The following is a 17,729-nucleotide window of genomic DNA, read 5'->3' on the forward strand; positions in this document are numbered from 1 at the left end:
TTTTTTATTATATGCAAATTTTAATATAGATTTGTTTCCAAGCATATCACATTTTATTTTTTTTTTTAAATTTGACAAATAATGCTAGTCAAAACACACAAACAATGGTAGATGTCTATGGCTTATTTTTCACTTATCACATCAAATAAATGTTCGCAGCACTTATAATGTTAACAATAATGGCTAAATAAAAACCCACTGTTATTTTAAAAACTTTTTAACTGAATTTACATTAATGTTCAAGGGACACAACTCTATTCTGCACCACAAATTATACAGCCTCATCTTAAGTGATGTTAAAACAATTAAGACCTAACAATAATTCAATGATTTGTATAAAATAAATCCATAAATTAAAAATGCCATGATAATTGATTTTCTATTTTCATTCACTTTCTAATTTGTGCATGCAAGTACTTTCACTTTTTTTAAAATGACTAGTTCACAAAAGATGAGCAAAAGAATCCAAATATAATGTTTCACATTTTTTTTTTATCAAAACCAAAGACTACTCACTGAGAAAGAATAAAGAAAATAAAATTGGCTGGAAATAGCATTGCAATTTTATGCTTTTAATGTATACATATCATTTTTTCAACAATTAAAAAATATACTTTTCATAATTAATACAGAGAAAAATTAATATATTTTTTTACATTATGTACAGATTTGGCGAGATATATGTACAGCCATAATCTCATTTTATAATCACTTTGCAAACAATTGCCCTCTATTCAAACATTTGATGCAAAGTAACTCTTTCACAATTTGCATTGTTACATATAATTCCACAGGAAAAAAATATAAATCTCCATCCCTTAGTTATATATACTGGCCAGGGGTCTCATGCTTATTACGTCCATTAAAACATGTATTTTATAAAAGCACCTTACGAGCTCAAATGAAGCTTGTAGACCCAACAAAGATCTTCATTTTTAACATGGCACAAATAAGAATGACACTATTCTTTTTCTCATTTTTTCATAAAACTAATTCTTTTGGATAAAAGACAGTGTTTTTAAAAAAATGCAATCTATGTGAACAATGTAAATTAATTCATATACAAATGAATAAAATTTCATTCCATTATTCCACAATCATTTTTTTTCCTCATTGGAGCAACTAATTCTGACTCAATGTCAACTATAGGAATGATCAGAGATGATTTGGAATATACCAAATTTTTAATTCAGTGTTAACAATATGTCATGAATGTATTTTTTGATAATTATAAATATGTTTGTACATTTGAATGTCACTTTGTGTACCGGTATCATTACATGAGTATGTCAACGACCTTTCCCCAACAACTGCACAACCGAACCACAGGTTTCCGAAAAAAACTGTCTCTGCCTAGAGTTTCCGATGCAGCCTTAGGCTTCATCAACACCATGCTTTGTACATAAAGCCTGTCCATTCTTTGTTGAGAGCCTTTCATTTTGGACTTTTACAGCAACTCTTCCCTAATTCCTTAGGGGGATGTGGTCTGGTGGTACCGAGACACTAGAAGCTTTGAGTGGAGCGGGGCCGTCTCAGGCCCCGGGGGGTCGAGGTTGTCATGAGGATGGGGGAGGGGGCTGGGACTGGCGGGGTTGAGCCAGTAGGGCCAGCGTTTCTGGACTGGCGGCAGCTTTCAGGATGTTGTTCTCATGCTCGAGTTGTGAGTTTTTCTCGATGAGTTCTTTGATCTGTTCCTTCAGTACTTCCACCTCTTCTCTTACGGCATACATCAAATGGCTCTTGACCAGATCCTGAAATAACAAATGATGCTGTTTATAAACACAAATCTTTTTACAAAACATATGTTTGCTAAACCCACATCAAAAGATTTAATGGGCAGTTGAATATTTCCTCCTTGAATCTTTATATTTGTTTTTACTATGCATTTACAAGCTACAGGAAGTTGCAGGTTGTCAAGATTGTTCACCTGTTTCATAATGTATCTAGTCAACGCTTAACACTGATGCAAGGTAATAAAGAGAACTAAAAATAGCACAAAGATACCTTCATCTATCTGGTAAATATATGTATCTAATTTAATAATCTACTGAGAGAACAATATAATTATGTACTTGTTGACTGCTAATTAAGAGCATAAGGATCAGAATTGCATTTATAATCAGTGCAGAAAGTTCAGTGATCTTTTAGGATTTCTTTTGAATAATGATAGTCACACTGTCAGCACTATATATGGTAACTACTTGATTAATTTTCAAATTAAACAAAAACTTTCCATCAGTACCAAGAATTCTTTATTTTGATTCCTTAAATATCATACTTTATTTTTATATATATTGTTTTCCGAGAGCTGAGCAAACCTAAATTATTTTGCATGTCAATTTGGTTATAGGTTTTGATAATACATGTATTTATATATCTGCTGAGAGATTCCGTTTCTTTAACTTCTCTTTTATTGCCAAAGATAATCAAAACATCAACGAAGTAATGTAAAAATAGTCTTTGTAAAAAATTGTTTTCTATTTCTGTGCCATTTATTAACCAATTAAGTCAAAAAAAAGCAAAACAAAGAAAGAAAAAAAAAGACAAATTATCTTTTTTCTGCAACCCATCTCTATGACAAACAACAATCACTAGTTATTTCCATGGTAACAATTACATCAACAATATCCACTGCAGCAGAAATTGGGCAATAAAATTCACAATTGTTTTAGGTTTCCATCAGAGATCTCCATGCCCTTGTGATCAATAAACTCTGTAACTTCTACATAGAGACTGAGTTTCTACTGACCTCCAATCTAACAGCTACATCTTACAAATTACTCTAAATTTTTAATTAATCCCATTAGAATTATATATATCCATTGATTTCTTAGAATTATCTGTGGTTTTCTTTCAACCACCTTTAGTTTCAATTAAATAAATCTCTCATTATGATTTTTTTTTCAGAATTATTTTTCATTTTTTCCTTCTATTTTTTTTTTTTTTTTTGATAATATAATTAACATGTTAAAAAAAATAGTACTCACCATAGCTTGCTCAATCTTGTTATCAATGGCAACTGTGCTTGAACCACTGCAAATAAAATAAAAAATATTTATTGTCTCATTAAATATTCATACATTTAAACAAACATTGAAGCTATAAAAACATTGTTAAGGTGACTCTCTATACACAGGAATGACTTGTTTCAGCTCTATTCTATAACCAGAAATGTCATCAAGTACTACTGCAACTTGTCAAACTTCAATCAAGCTTGACATTTGGGAATTCTTTATGTGAAGGGAAATTTCTGTGAAGGGAAATTTTTTTTTTTTTGTACCTAAATACTTTCAAATATTATGCAGTCTTTTATCATGAATAATCCAGCAATACACATTTACTGATTTTGGAACAACTCACTAAATATTAGTGAATAGCACAACTTGTGCATTTGTTAATTTTTTATCCCCCCCCCCCAAAAAAAAAATTGACAAATGCAAGATAGAATGATTCATGATTTAAAAAATTCAATATCCATGATGAGTTGGAGTCCACAAAAGCATTCTTTTTTTAATTAAAAAATTCTTATAAGTTAAAAAATAAAACGCACTCAAAACACATGAAGAGATGAAGGATAGTTTTCATCTCCCTCAGAATCCGGATTTTTTCATGCTTGCTTTTCTCTGAGCACAGAGGACCACTAAGCAACGAATCCATATCAGAACACACCACAATCCAAGACCAGCTCACAAGGGATGCTAATCGCTGAATGACTGACACCGTGGGGACCTCTGACTTTATATATACCATCTCACTTCCTCGAAAACCAGATAAGACCAGATCCACAAAACCTCAAATATTTTTGCTCTGTTAATGACGATGCCCTGTGTATAACATTCGACAGGTCACAAGGGGAATTCTCAGTGATAATACCGCTATATTGCTGGATAAATACAAACAGTACTGTCTCCAACGAGAGATAGGAACATACTACAACCGAGTGCAAGTTGTTTACCACACTAGTGTTTCAAGGACTTGTACATTTAACTCCTCCCCGCCCCAATCAGCTGTTTGAAGTTGAATGCCCTCTAAAATATAACCCTGACCTTGGCCGCTTCTGAACCTCCGTTGTGTTGATCAATGTAAAATCGTAACCCTCTTATCTTTAATGGCTCAACAAAACCATCCAAAAGGACATTGAAATTTTGTTTAAATAACTCTTTATTCAACGGTTTAATAAAACTTTCTTTATACTTTTAAGAGCAGTGAATCATTGTTAAGCATATTTTTAGTTCGTCTCTGCTTGAAAATATACCACTTAGCACTTGAAACGGTTTTTTGTTCGTTCTTAAATTACCTAAGATTTCAGCTGCTTTCAAAGATCCTCTCTGTTAATTCATGAAATAAAGGAAAACCTTTTCTTTGGTAGGTATTCTCATTTAAACTTTAATAGAATTTTCAGAAATTTTAACATACCCCCATGTAAACAACCTCCACAAAAAAAATTGCAAACCTTTTATTTTATGCCGGCATCAACATTTATTTATCAAGCTGTTAAACTTCAACCTAAGCAATAATCATCCAAGCATTCTTAAAACGTGTTTGCCTCAGAGCTGAGCACAAGGTCTGCTCATCAAGGGCAAGGTCCGTCTGTTTGTTTACTTGAATTATCCAATGCAGCGTCAATAAAATGCTGCCCTAGGTCACCCACCCCTCAACTGCCTGATTCCAGTTCCACAGGGCCACTGGCTGACCTTGGGTTGCCCATTACAAAGGCTAGTTATTTTTTATGGGAAGGATCAAAACTCAATTTGCATGGAATAATATTATCTGCAGATTTAGCAGCATTTTCATCAAATTAAAAGAACCATGCATTGATTGATTATATGAAAATTTGTTTATTGTACCAGAAGAAGGAAAAAAAATGGAATTCTTGAAGAGGGCCATTCATCATTTTCCTTTGTCATATACATTCACCACAGTATTAAGATCATTATCAGAAATAACTTTATAGGATATTAATACACAACTTTTACTTTCTTATTAATGTTACAAGTGGGTCTTCAAAGAAATAATAAAAAGACGGCAAACCAGTACCAACAGGCCCACCTTGCCTGGATGTGTAATTAATGACGAAGCACTTCGTTAATTATGTGACAGGATGGCCCACATCTAACTGACAGTTGTAAATGATTTGATGACCATTATATCTCTATATATGGCCTGGTATAAGTAGGTCTAGAGGTCATCAAATAGGTCATTGGGCCAAAAATGACCACTTCAGCATATCTGATTGTCACTATCCCTATGTTCACGTGTGTGTAATAGCTAGAAGTAGCCTCTAAATTACATAAAAGTTTACTGAGAGCTGAATGTAATTAATTTATTTCCAGTTTATAATGTACAGCTGAAAATTAGCTGTATATTCTACATGTATATATGACTGTATTGTGCATTTATCATGTAAATACACAATATTCGGTGGATTTAATATGATATTTAAACTTAAGAAAACATTTAATCGAGGACTTTTCTCTCCATATTTAAAATATTCTTCAACACCTGGCCTAGATCAGAGAAGGTCAAAAAACACCCTGATCAATCATTCCAGAGGGGACAAATATTTGGCCCTATAGAAATTACTGCTGACTGGACAATAGCAATCTGATTACATGTAAAGTGTCGATCCAACCCGAAGGTCAAACTGTTTATGTTACCCTGCCACTGTAGCCTTGAAAATGAGATAAGCCCTGACCAGTAGTGGCCAGTTCTATTGAACAAACACTTAGTAGAAGGACAAGTGTGAAAATGTAAATCCTGTACACCTAAAGGCAGAGGTTAAAATGCAGGCTAGTAAAATGTTATTTAGCAGTAGAGTAGAAGCAGGAAATAGTCTCTATATATAGAACAGCCAATACCAAAATTTATCGATACTGTTATCTTACATTACAATATCTCCACCCCTTCCTCAACTTGTATTTTGTGATATATTTATATACACTTTGCTATCCATCATTTAATCTTTTCAGCAAGATTAATCAAAGTGCAGAGAAAACATTCGGACAAAAAGATCACTTTATGTGAAGAAATACAGATACAGATTCCATATATTACCTGCCAATTAATTTCCATTTTACACACAGCATACTTATTTTTCTTTCTTTAATTTATGAACATTTGAGTCAATATAAATGCTACCATAAGCAGATCAATTTATTCTGTGTCATTTTAGGTTTTAAAAATCTAGTTAAAAACCCTTTGATGGGGGGCCAAGCTCTCGATTCTAGACCTTTACGAAGCCTTAAGTAATTTTAAATACAATTAATCTACTTTACCTTAAGCTTATGTATGACCTTGTTACATTACGATTTATCAAATACAATTAAGTAATTCTAATACCTACCTAGCAGTCATCCTCAGGAATAATTTAGCCCAGTAATAAAAAAAATCAATACCTGTGGTCTCCTTTTAAAAATGTATATGTAATTGGAAAAAGAATAGGATGATTTTATAAACACATCCCTTAATCATGACTATATAAGATATATTTTTACCCTCATATGAAACACAAGTCTGTATAAAACTTTGATGAAATAAATCGAGGCTTTCGTTTGTTACCAGATTCCCATAGTGTCCTATCCAAAAACCAATTGACTTAACCCCATAAAACAGCCAGACACTGTACTAAATGGTGTTCAAAATTTTACTCCTAATTATGATAGCTAAAAGTCAGTTAACTGTATTTCAATTTACTGCCCGTCAGTGGTAAAATACACCCTTTGTTTTTTATCTTATTACGTTTTATCTATATAGTCGGTTATTTGTGGGATTTTTATCATAGGTGTGAAGATAAAAATGTTTCTATTTATAGTTTGTTTCAGTTCTTCCCTCTCCAGGGAGCATCCTTTTCACATCAACTTTTTCCCAACACCAGCTCGTGTCTTGTACAAAACAAGCCATGTGAACTTTCGGAAAACAGTGCAACAGCAAAAAGATCGGTCAACATACACACAGAAAAAAAAACCTCTCCGCAACGAATTTCAGAAAAGTCACGTCAAGGAGACTTGGGACACAATTGCAGCTTTTTTTTTCAATTAAAGCTCTGCATTATGCATAGTTCGTCTAGGATGTTAAGCCCGGTTTACACGCTCTGCTTTTGCAGCTGCTTTGAAGCAGAGCTGCAAAAGAAGAGCATGTAAACAGGGGTTTTGCACTGCAGACATGCAAGCAGACAGAATAGAACTTGCCCTATTTCAGTCTGCAAAGCAGACGTAACTGACCATTCTGATATGAAACTATATGGCTTTAAAGTGAGAGCAGGCAAGGTAAGCAGCTGGTGTAAACTCTCTGTCTGCTTTGCAGAGTAAAATGCAGACCAAAAATGCAGCTGCAAAAGCAGAACGTGTAAACTGGGCTTTACAATTATATCTGTCAGTTGATCAAGTGCACACACTTGAAATTGAATGGAAACGCCCAGTACGTGTGCTTTTGATAATTCAGGGAAGATCCTCCATAGTTTTGTGGAGTGCATGCAGAGCTAAGTGTGCATTACTAATACCATACAACACATAATGAACACAAACTGTGCACTACACATCTTACCTAATCATTTGTCCATAATACAGATCAAAATAAAACTGCTCTACTTTTTGGACGAATTTAAAAAATGTTTGCCTAGTTACTGTATAATTAATCAAGCGGATTATTATAGTGGCATTTTAATGCAATATTTACTTAGGGATGCACTGATATTTATCCTCCCCCTTATCCCCTTATCCTTTATTTAAAACACAGATAAGATGCATTAAAAAAAGTTTCTGGGTCACTTGACATAATGGTGAACAACTAATGGAAAGTTTACTCCGTTCTTTCTTGGGCAACAAAACAATCTCACTTGATGGAAAAATTTTTGCCCATCAGTGATGCAGAGATCAAATTGAATTAATCAATACTTTCATTGTAAATGCTATCCTCTGAAACCCCTTTATAGTGACTGTATTTGTGAACCATTTTTCCTCTGAAAAAATCATTCTTGGATGCCATTTGCTCTTTTTTTTCTATCAGGGTAACAAGAATATGTACAAGACCTCCAGAAGATCTTGTAGAGTTTTGCCTGATCTGACAAGATGAATTTGCTGATGAAGATGAGGTTTCTAGGTGCATAATGACACCCTTCCTGGTTTATTCAACTCATTGACGATTCAATACAGTAGACACCTTTAGCAGGAATTATGACGTCAAATAAATCTAGCACATCGAAAACACAGTATTCACAACAAAAAAGCTGTCACCATCATCACCCAATCAGACAGACAATGCCCCTGGGTCACTATACACCTATGAAAAAGGCAGTCATATCAGCAACTAACAGAAGAGGGACAATGCTCCCTGGGTCACAAAACACCCAAGAAAAAGGCATGTGTCAGCTCCAACTTACAGACAGATAGACAATATCCTTTCGGTAACATTATCTATTCCCAACAAAAGGCAGTTGACACCAAAGAGCTAGACAACATCCTTGCAACTCATCACACCTGTTACACAGGTAATTATTGCATCAACAGAACAAACCCTTATACTTTTCATATACATGTGGTTACACGCAGGGAGAAAGCCTGCCAACTTTACTTGAAGATTTCCACTTGGGAGGAGGGGGGCCAGTGTATAAAATTTGTTTGGACTAGACTGTTAAAATGTATTACTAGTTACACATGAAACATGCATTCTAAGGACCTTATATGTTTTATAGAGAATAATACATACCCTTTTCCATATCACATCCTGTATCAGCCCGAGACACCAATATCAGCCAGAGGGCCGAAGGCCCGAGGGCTGATATTGGTCGAGGGCTGATACAGGATGTGATGTGGAAAAGGGTATGTTTTATTATATTTATTACATACTTAGTAATAAAATACAGTTGAGAAGAAAATAAGTAAATAATAATGCATGGACTTCTTACATACTTGTACATAGTCTAATGTCTTATAAGATTTGGGTTTGTTTCTATTTCTATTTCAATGCACTTGATCCGTAATTTGAAAATATTCTATAGTATTACATGTATTTGTAAATTAAGATTAACCTTATTTTCAAAAAGTTAAAATTAAAATTAAAAGTACTGTTATTGTGGTTTTATTTACTAAGGGTGTGATATTGACGTCACAATAGCCGTATCAGCCCTGCAGGGCTGATATGGATTTGCAGGGCTGATACGGATATCAGCCCCGCAAATCCATATCAGCCCTGCAGGGTTGATACGGCTATTGTGACGTCAGCCATATCGCATATGCAAAAAACCTGTATTTATTACTAAGTGTGTAATAAAAATTTATAATAAATGATACCGATAGATCTTTTTTTTGTTTACTATTCATATTTAAAAATCATGGTATGTACTATTTCTTTGAATTCTTTCTTGATTGCTACAGGTAAAGTATGGCAGTCTGAACCCTGCACTGATTAACAAAAAACTTGTATCATTTTCTTCTCCATTTAATTTCTTTATACTAGTAAGTGGCACTGTTGGATATATATACTTACCAACAGTTCTGTAGGTAAGCTATGGAGGAGTGCATTAAAATACTGTCCTGAAAGAGACTCTTGGGAGAGTGCAGTTCCAAGTACTCATATAGAGTGTCCTTTCCATGGGAGAGAGGGGAGTCCATCTCTGGTAATAGCATCTCTACTGTACACATAATGGCAGCAAGTCTTATCATAAACACCACAAATGTTCTGATTTCTAAACTATTGAATTCCACATACGAATCCGTCTCAAGTCTTGTGTACAAATGAATGATTTAATCGATCGCCTATTGTGAAATACCTTCCTTCTTTTGAGAAAAGGGATGTCTAAAAATAGATTTATAAAATTTTCCACTGTCGACTGAATCAGCTGTTCTGGGAAATTCCTTTCAGTACGTTTTGATTTCACTTTGCTATAGACAATGCACAGTATGGGCGATGTTCCATGGGAAACTGAAAACTGTGTTACTGGTGATCAATTAACGGCCTGGTATAGGTTACATCACTTGCACAGGTAGTGCAGACAGAATACACAAACATGGAGCTCTCTTATCTATATATATCAAAACCTATAAAGCCATGTTGGTGGGCGGAGCTTCCATTGAGAGCCGGTTATCAACAACCAATCAATGTCTTCCAAAACATTGCCCAACATGAATATTTAAAAGCCAATAGTTTGTTGGTTTACAAAATGCAGATTCTTGATAAATATGCATGAACTTAATTTAAATGCCAAAAAATCGACACTTATGCTGTAATATTTATTTGTAACAAGATAACTTCAACTTTATCACTATTTTTTAACTCCTAAATTGCAAATTTTTCACCAAAAAAAAAAATTGCATTGGAAATGATTTACTGCCTCTGCAGGAAAACTTAACACATTAAATATTTTTTTTCTGTCAACTGTTAGATATGACTGCACATTATTTCATAAAGTTGAGGACATAAATTTTCACATGCAGTTACTACATCTATTTGGTTGCAGTATATTACCGGTACTGCATTTCATTGGATTTGAAGATTGTACAAATCAAATATATCACAATAGGAATTTAAATAAATACAGGAATTAGAATGAAGATTAATTGTAATGTATCTTCATTTAAATTACTATGAATATGAGTTATAACTGTGAGGTCTTTGTCCTTTCATTTTTGATTTTTCATCATTTATATTTGCAGTATTAAAATCCCGTGCAAGCCAGCAATCAGAGCATGAAATTCGCCCCCAAAACATCAAAGAAAACACCTGAGGCCTTCACTGAAACAGAGATATTTTGCCAAAACACTACTTTATGAAGAATCGAACAAGTTTTGTCGATCCATCAAAATATCTGATTTACATTTCCCCCTTAGGAATACACTGAGAGTAATTGTGAACACAAAGGAGTAGAATTTCAAGGTGACATATGCTCTGCTTAAGTGTTCCTTAAGATCTGCATTGAATTTCAAGGTGCTTTTTTGGCAAAAAATACTTCTGTCACCAAACGGTACCAAAAATTCTTAAGATATGACTCTTATTACATTTCAGCGATAGAGTATAATTTTGTAAACCACCCACTTTACATAACATAAAATCAAGTTGTGCATTGTCATACTGAGGTGATTCAAGCTGTTTACTAGCATCGTGCAAAAGAAACAGGAAATCGAACCATGAAATGTTACCACACCACTGGCAACATCAATAACAACAACTCTTTATGAATAATGGCCGCACACTTCTAAACTTCTTACTTACCGACAACACCACCACCCTAACTTACTCAAACCATTAACAGGAAACATTTCCGGACCTTTATGACTGTTAATTCTAAAGTCCTTCTGATTTATAATTAGAATTCTGTCTTCAGAAATAGCAAACAGTAAAAACCTTATTAGTTCAAACTCAATAGGGTCGAGAAAAACATTAAAATATCAATGGATTTCAGATATCTAGTGTAAAGAGGTATATTGCTAGGACTTTCAGTCACAGTCTTTGACATATCATGAGATACATGTATCCTTTTTTGAGATACTAATTACACAAAAAAAAAAAATTTAATGCTTTGATTTGACTTGAAATTTAGACAGCTAGTACTTGAGTGTCTTTCAAATGATTTTCATTGATCTGACAAGCAATTTGCCCTACATCAAATAGCAATTGACATAAACTTCTGAATTAATCTGGAGATTCTTCTATGCTCTAGACAATTGGCAGTTTGTCCTTACGTTCAGTGATATACATCTACGCAGAAACATCAAGAGTTTCTAATTTTAGTTCTATAAGGAGAGTGTCAATTTTTCCAACCTTAAGTTCAATGCCACATGAGGAATCTTAATAATCAGACTGCTGTACACTATGACCAGTGATGCATTAGCATGTACAGATATATTTTGTATTTTTAGAATATAAAAAAATTGTTGCATTCAATCACAGAAGCCGGATTAGCACAGTTTGATTTATGAGAGGATTTCCTATATATCACAAGGCATAAAAGGAAATCAATATCTGAAGAATAAAAGATTTGAATGTCAACACTCTGCAACCTTTAAGTTAACGACTTTCCAGCAAAGCATCAATGGTCGCTAATGAAAAGAATTGCATCCTGGGCCTGATCGACTATAAGAATATTGGTTATATTAGAAATAATCTCCATCCCACAACAGTCAGTCAATAACATGTGAGGTAACGAACCAAAGTTATGTGAAATGGTGTGAATTAAAATCCAGAGGGAGAATGAACCATGGTGTGTTAATGAGATTAAGTGTCTAACTCAGCAAAAGAGATGTAAGTAATTCCCCGATTGAAGAATCGAACAAAAACCCGACTTACCGAATTTTTCTCAATCTATTACATCAATGAAAGACGAACAATATATGAAAAACGAAGAAGCAAAAAAAAGCTCAAATTTTATCCACATTTTTATAATCAAATTCATTATTTAAAGAATTGCTGGGTTTAAATTTGTTTAAGTTTGCCAAAAAACTCTAAAACAAACGGTGTTCCAATACAGTAAAACATGGTCAAAGCGAACATGTAAATTATGAATTCCTGCTTAAAGCATGCAGAGAGATTGTTAACCTTGTAGCTTTGTAAACTTATTGGAAATTTAAATAAATTACAACTGATATGAAAAAAAAATTGTTCATCCTTAAAAGTGTTTTGCTATAATCAACTTTTCCAGTAATTTATGGAAAACTGATTGATCTATACTAAGTCTCTCTTGTAAGTGCAAAGTAGGCCAGTATAGAAATGTGTACATGTATAAGCAAATCCCTTCAGTCAATTTTATTATCTACATCTCCTGATCTTAAAAATCTTCAAAATATTCAGACAATGAATATAAAACAAACAAGTTTGAAAGTCCACATATATAATAAATAAAGTTATCAGAATAACTGGAATGACTTGTACGTAATAGACAGATAGGGGAAATCTATATCATAACTTATCTTGAACCAAAGAAAACTTTATCTATTAACTCCGTCTCAAAAGTTCAATATTCTATGTCAACCTTTGTTTGTTTATATTGTTTGCGTCCCAGTCTCATATGGAGATGCCACCACTGGTAGGTAGAGGGCTGCAAAATTATACCTTTACTTGGTACTCAAGGCCACTGAGCAGTGAGGGATTTTTTTTGTGCCAACACCTACTGTGAAACAGGACCTCGGTTTATGCAGTCTCATCTGAAGAACCAGCCACCATGTCTTGCAGTGGATTTGAACCAGCCAAGATTAAAGGATCAGCTCCTGAACTTTGCAACTCTAGACTGACTCTCTAACTTAACTATAGGTCACACAGGCAAATCAACAGTCAGCCTTCATCATATGAACATGCACAATTAGATTTGATTAATAAATGTTTACAAAACTGTAACTATACGGTTTTTAAAAAATACGTAAACACACTTTATATTTAAAATCAATTGATAAGAAATAATTTCAGCAAAGATCTAAATGTTATGTACTTTAAATGACATTTAAAGCAAAAACATGGTAATAAAAAGCTTCCTAGATACAAGTTTAGATTTTTGTGAAAGTTTCTTGTCAGAATGATAAGAATTTTAAAAGTACGTATTTTATTTTCAAAGCAAAGCAAAAATTTACATGTTTGATTTAAAAACAACAATCGATTTTGGTGGGGGCACAAAGAAACAGCACTAATTGGACAAGTTTTTGAACATGACTTTCACCTAAAAGTCTCCACCCTTTTGAATAGGAATTTATAAATAAACCAATTTAACAAATATTTGGTGAAGTGGGAGTCATTTTTACATCATTCTTTTTTAAACTCCCACTTTGATGAGTCTTGTGTTTTTAATTTTTTACTTGTTTTCTATTTTTTACTTCATTTTTTTTAATTTTTACTATTTCACTGTTTCCTTTTTGTAAATCACAGATTTTATCCCCCCCCCCCCAAAAAAAGGGGGGACTTATCAGTTGCTGAGGTGTGTGTTAACTCACCATTGTATCATCTTTGCTAGCCAAGGGTTTCCGATCCAAAATCTACTCTACAAGTAGAGTAGAGTAGATTTCGGTTGGAAACCCTTGGCTAGCGAAGATGCCATTGTATTTAGCAATTTTATGGTTTTGCAATAACGAAGGCTTAATTAAGACACATAAGTTTTCTACTATAATGTCATCTTAAACAAAATAGCTAGATGCCAAGGGACCTTAAAAAATTATGTTTGATTTCAAAGTCTGTAATTGTGGCCTTTTGTTTATATCTTGCCTTGACAGAAAAGAAAGTGAAGTATAAACAACATGCAATCTTTCAGTCAGTCAAACGAAGACAGGATTTCAATTACCAACAGCTGCTTCTTCTCTGAGAATCTCTACAAAGGCATGTCTCGGTAAATCGGTAAATTTTTTTTTTTTTTTTTTTTTGCAACAGAAGACTGAGAGACAAGCACAGAAACAATTCTGGTTGTCTGAGTCAACTGGCAATGGTATAGCTATATAGGCCTCTTAGCTTCTGTCATCCCAATAGCTCCTGCCATTAGAAGAGGGCATTGCTCTACTTTAACAAGGGCAAGGCCCTTCAAGTATTACAAACATACTATACTAATTGATTTTCTTGCCAGTTTAAACAACAATGATTTTTTTTTCTTTGTTTGTAAACACAGTTTCTAACTTTACATAAATTCGGTGCTGTTTTTATTTTTAACAAATGTGTTGAATCAGGAAATATAAGAGGCCAAGGACCCTTTAAATCTTAGGAACAGAAGTGATGTAACCAATGACCCTTTGACCATAAGAGCAACTTGTTTTTCAAATGAGATATATTTATAAATCTACACAAGTAAATGTTCTTCCTTAGGCAAACAAAACACAAGGACAGAGAGTCCAATAACCAGCTTCTGTTTTGGGAAAAAACATATGTGTTTAATTTAATCAAGATCCATGGATGCATTTTCTCTAAGTGTCAATGTTCTAAGATACTCTCATCTTTTGGACAGCTGGCCAGTAACAAGTCTCTTATTGACTACCGGTCAACTGAATTGTAATATATGAGTGGTCAATATTTGTATGGGGGAAAATTGTTTGGGAAGGCTTACAGTCTTTTTTCCTCCAACAATAATCTAATATTATTTTATTACTATAATAACTCTCTTCAACCAACTAATGCTGTTGACTGCTAGGGTATTCCCCTTGTTAAGTATAGTACTCTAATATACATGTGTATCTAATTTACAAATTTAATGAATTGTGAATTCCTTTTATTAGATTTAATATATTTATTATATTATTTATCAGCAGGAAACTTAATTAGGCAGTAGTAAGAAATTCAAACTGAAAAAAAAAAATTTAAAGCTTCAAGTTCATTGCTAGCATCTGATAACTGACACTAGAAACTTAATTATTAAACCATATGGAAATTGCTTATACGGTGAGTTCATTTCTTTCCATTAAATTATCATCAAATTTTACATTTGTGTACTGAGTAATTTGACCGATTTCTTTTTAATCTAATTTTTTTAATCAGTTCGTTATCAACTCTAAAACCAAAATATTGACATGGCCTACATATTTGATATGGAAAATATTTTACACAGATTACGGACTACAAACAAAGCAAGCTCCCAAGGCCAGGCCAAAGTCTTTCTTTGTGAGGTTTTGCTTTAAAAATGTCTTTGAAGTATTTGTTAATCAATTTATCAAATGTAATTATAAGCATCTAACATAGAAAAATGTGATCCTGATTAATCTAAAAAGTTTGTTTTTACAACCACATTAGCAAATTAGCAGAATTAAAGTTTGCATACAATGTCCTATATAATATTTATATAGCAATTTAACTTAGCTAAGGTTTGGTTGTGTAGATTAAGCTCAGACAGACAAACAAACAAAGCAATGTGATAACCCACCAAAAGCAAAATGTCAGGATACCTACTCAGACTTGTCGAAATTTTTTAATTACTGTCAGACATTTGGTCTGACAAAATTGAATGTTCTGTCGGACCAGTCAAACTTTTGTCAGACCAGATATTTGTACCTTTATTTTGAAGCTGAAAAATTCATATGAATTACAGCACCAAAATGTACTTTATTATTTTCAATAGCCGTCAATCTAACAAGTTTCCTTTCTTGGGATAGAGAGTCTTTAACATAGACATAAATGACAATTTTTATGACTTCGCTATAACAAATTTACTTAGCTATCGTCAACATGCTGCGTACGCGGCCATTTTTTCTGACCTTTAATTATGCATCCCGATCCCGACCTTTATTAAATTTGCATTACGCTCAATTTCTTTCAAATGGTCATCTGGACCGACATTTTCTTAAATGTTATCGGTCCAGACAAATTTTTACCGGCCTTGCCGACAGGACCGACGGATTTCGACAAGTCTGCCTACTACCTGAAATATTTCAATTTGCATCACATTTCCTAATACCATCAAATCTCAATATCTCTAACTCAATGGGACCAAGAAAAAAGTCTTCGTGAAATCAAAGATTCAAGATATCCAGGGAAAAATACTTAAAAAAACAAACAGGCTGGAACATAAAATAATTCAACAAATCCATGGTATTCAAGGAATTGCTGTTCGAGATATCAATATTTTCAATTAGGGACAAAATCAATTTAAACAATATGATCTCCTCAATCCAGATTCAGCCGGTTGGTCCTGCCCATGCATGTTAAATATTAAACAACAGTGAACACCACACCAAGTTCTGCCTGATTGCTGTCAGACCAAGAGGGGTGTGATCTGTTGATGTAGGACTATACCTCCAAGTCACATCAATAATACAATGGCCACTGGCACCCTTCATCAGGGTCCCATCAGACGGCAGACTCAATTCAGGTCAATATCACCCAAATTCTGCACCAATGATTGTCATTTTAATGACCTGCCTCAGAAACAGTTGATGAAAATGAAGCCAGAGATAGCTACAATGAAGTCCCCTTATTGATTTATAAGTTCATTAACATTCATGGGTCTTTATTGTTCTGTTACGTTTGAGTAACAACCCAGAAACAAATTGATAGCTCTGTTTTTTCGGAAAGAAGAATCCGGACATAACCAGAAATTCAATATAGCAATGAATTGATCAGAAGTATAAAACTATAAATTTAAAACAATTCTCAAGTAAGTGAATTTGTCACTTTGAAACAAAACCCTGATACTGAATAACAGAAACCATACACATTTTTAAGTAAAAAGATCAAATCTCAAACAACAATTATAGAGACTGGAAAACAATTTTGCTTATGAAAAGGATCTTACAAACATGGGGTGAAGGTTTGTAGACAATCTATTCCAGTACGGAGTTCAGTTTCGGAGTTCATTCCGATAGCTTGCATAACACTTAAGCCAAGGTCAGTTTGTGTCAAACTGCGGTCATGTAAAGGTATACTAGGGACAAAGTCAGACCACTGTTTAATTGTTTAAAGCTCCATGCAGTGATCACAGCCGCTATCCATGGGCCAATTAATTGAATCAATATTTTATTTCTGAACAGTACGTAATTTTCATTTTTTTTAAACAATTATAAAGAAGCTACTATATGTATCTAATTAAGGCAAAATTGTAAACTTTAGTACATGTATTTTGTGGCCCTATGAAAGCAGAAAAATTCATTTCAGTATTTTGCAACCCTAAAAAGTAGTAAGCCGAAAGAAATTCAACTTCTGAAACAGAATTAGCATTCTGCAATCTTAAAACTTTTGCTGAAAATTTTGTAGGAGTAAATTACTTTTTATTCATATCACTCATAGCTATGACAATAATACAAATTCTGATAAATATAATAATAACAAAATTATTGTCATCT

General features: G+C 33.5%; 1 protein-coding gene across 1 annotated transcript in view; it reads right to left on the minus strand.

Moving 5' to 3' along the window:
- LOC134244091 (TSC22 domain family protein 1-like) overlaps positions 1 to 17,729 on the minus strand; it is a 55,841-nt gene continuing 38,112 nt past the window's right edge. The window contains exons 2-3 of the mRNA XM_062726366.1: positions 2,988 to 3,033; positions 1 to 1,751 (exon numbers count right to left, since the gene is read on the minus strand). Coding sequence (XP_062582350.1) covers positions 1,557 to 1,751; positions 2,988 to 3,033 — 241 coding nt within the window. The 3' untranslated portion in view covers positions 1 to 1,556. The remainder of the gene's footprint in view (positions 1,752 to 2,987; positions 3,034 to 17,729) is intronic.

The sequence above is a fragment of the Saccostrea cucullata genome, unplaced genomic scaffold (genome assembly GCF_032062105.1).
Source record: "Saccostrea cucullata isolate Sc308-1 unplaced genomic scaffold, CSIRO_AGI_Scuc_v1 ctg769, whole genome shotgun sequence".
Taxonomy (NCBI): Eukaryota; Metazoa; Mollusca; class Bivalvia; order Ostreida; family Ostreidae; genus Saccostrea; species Saccostrea cuccullata.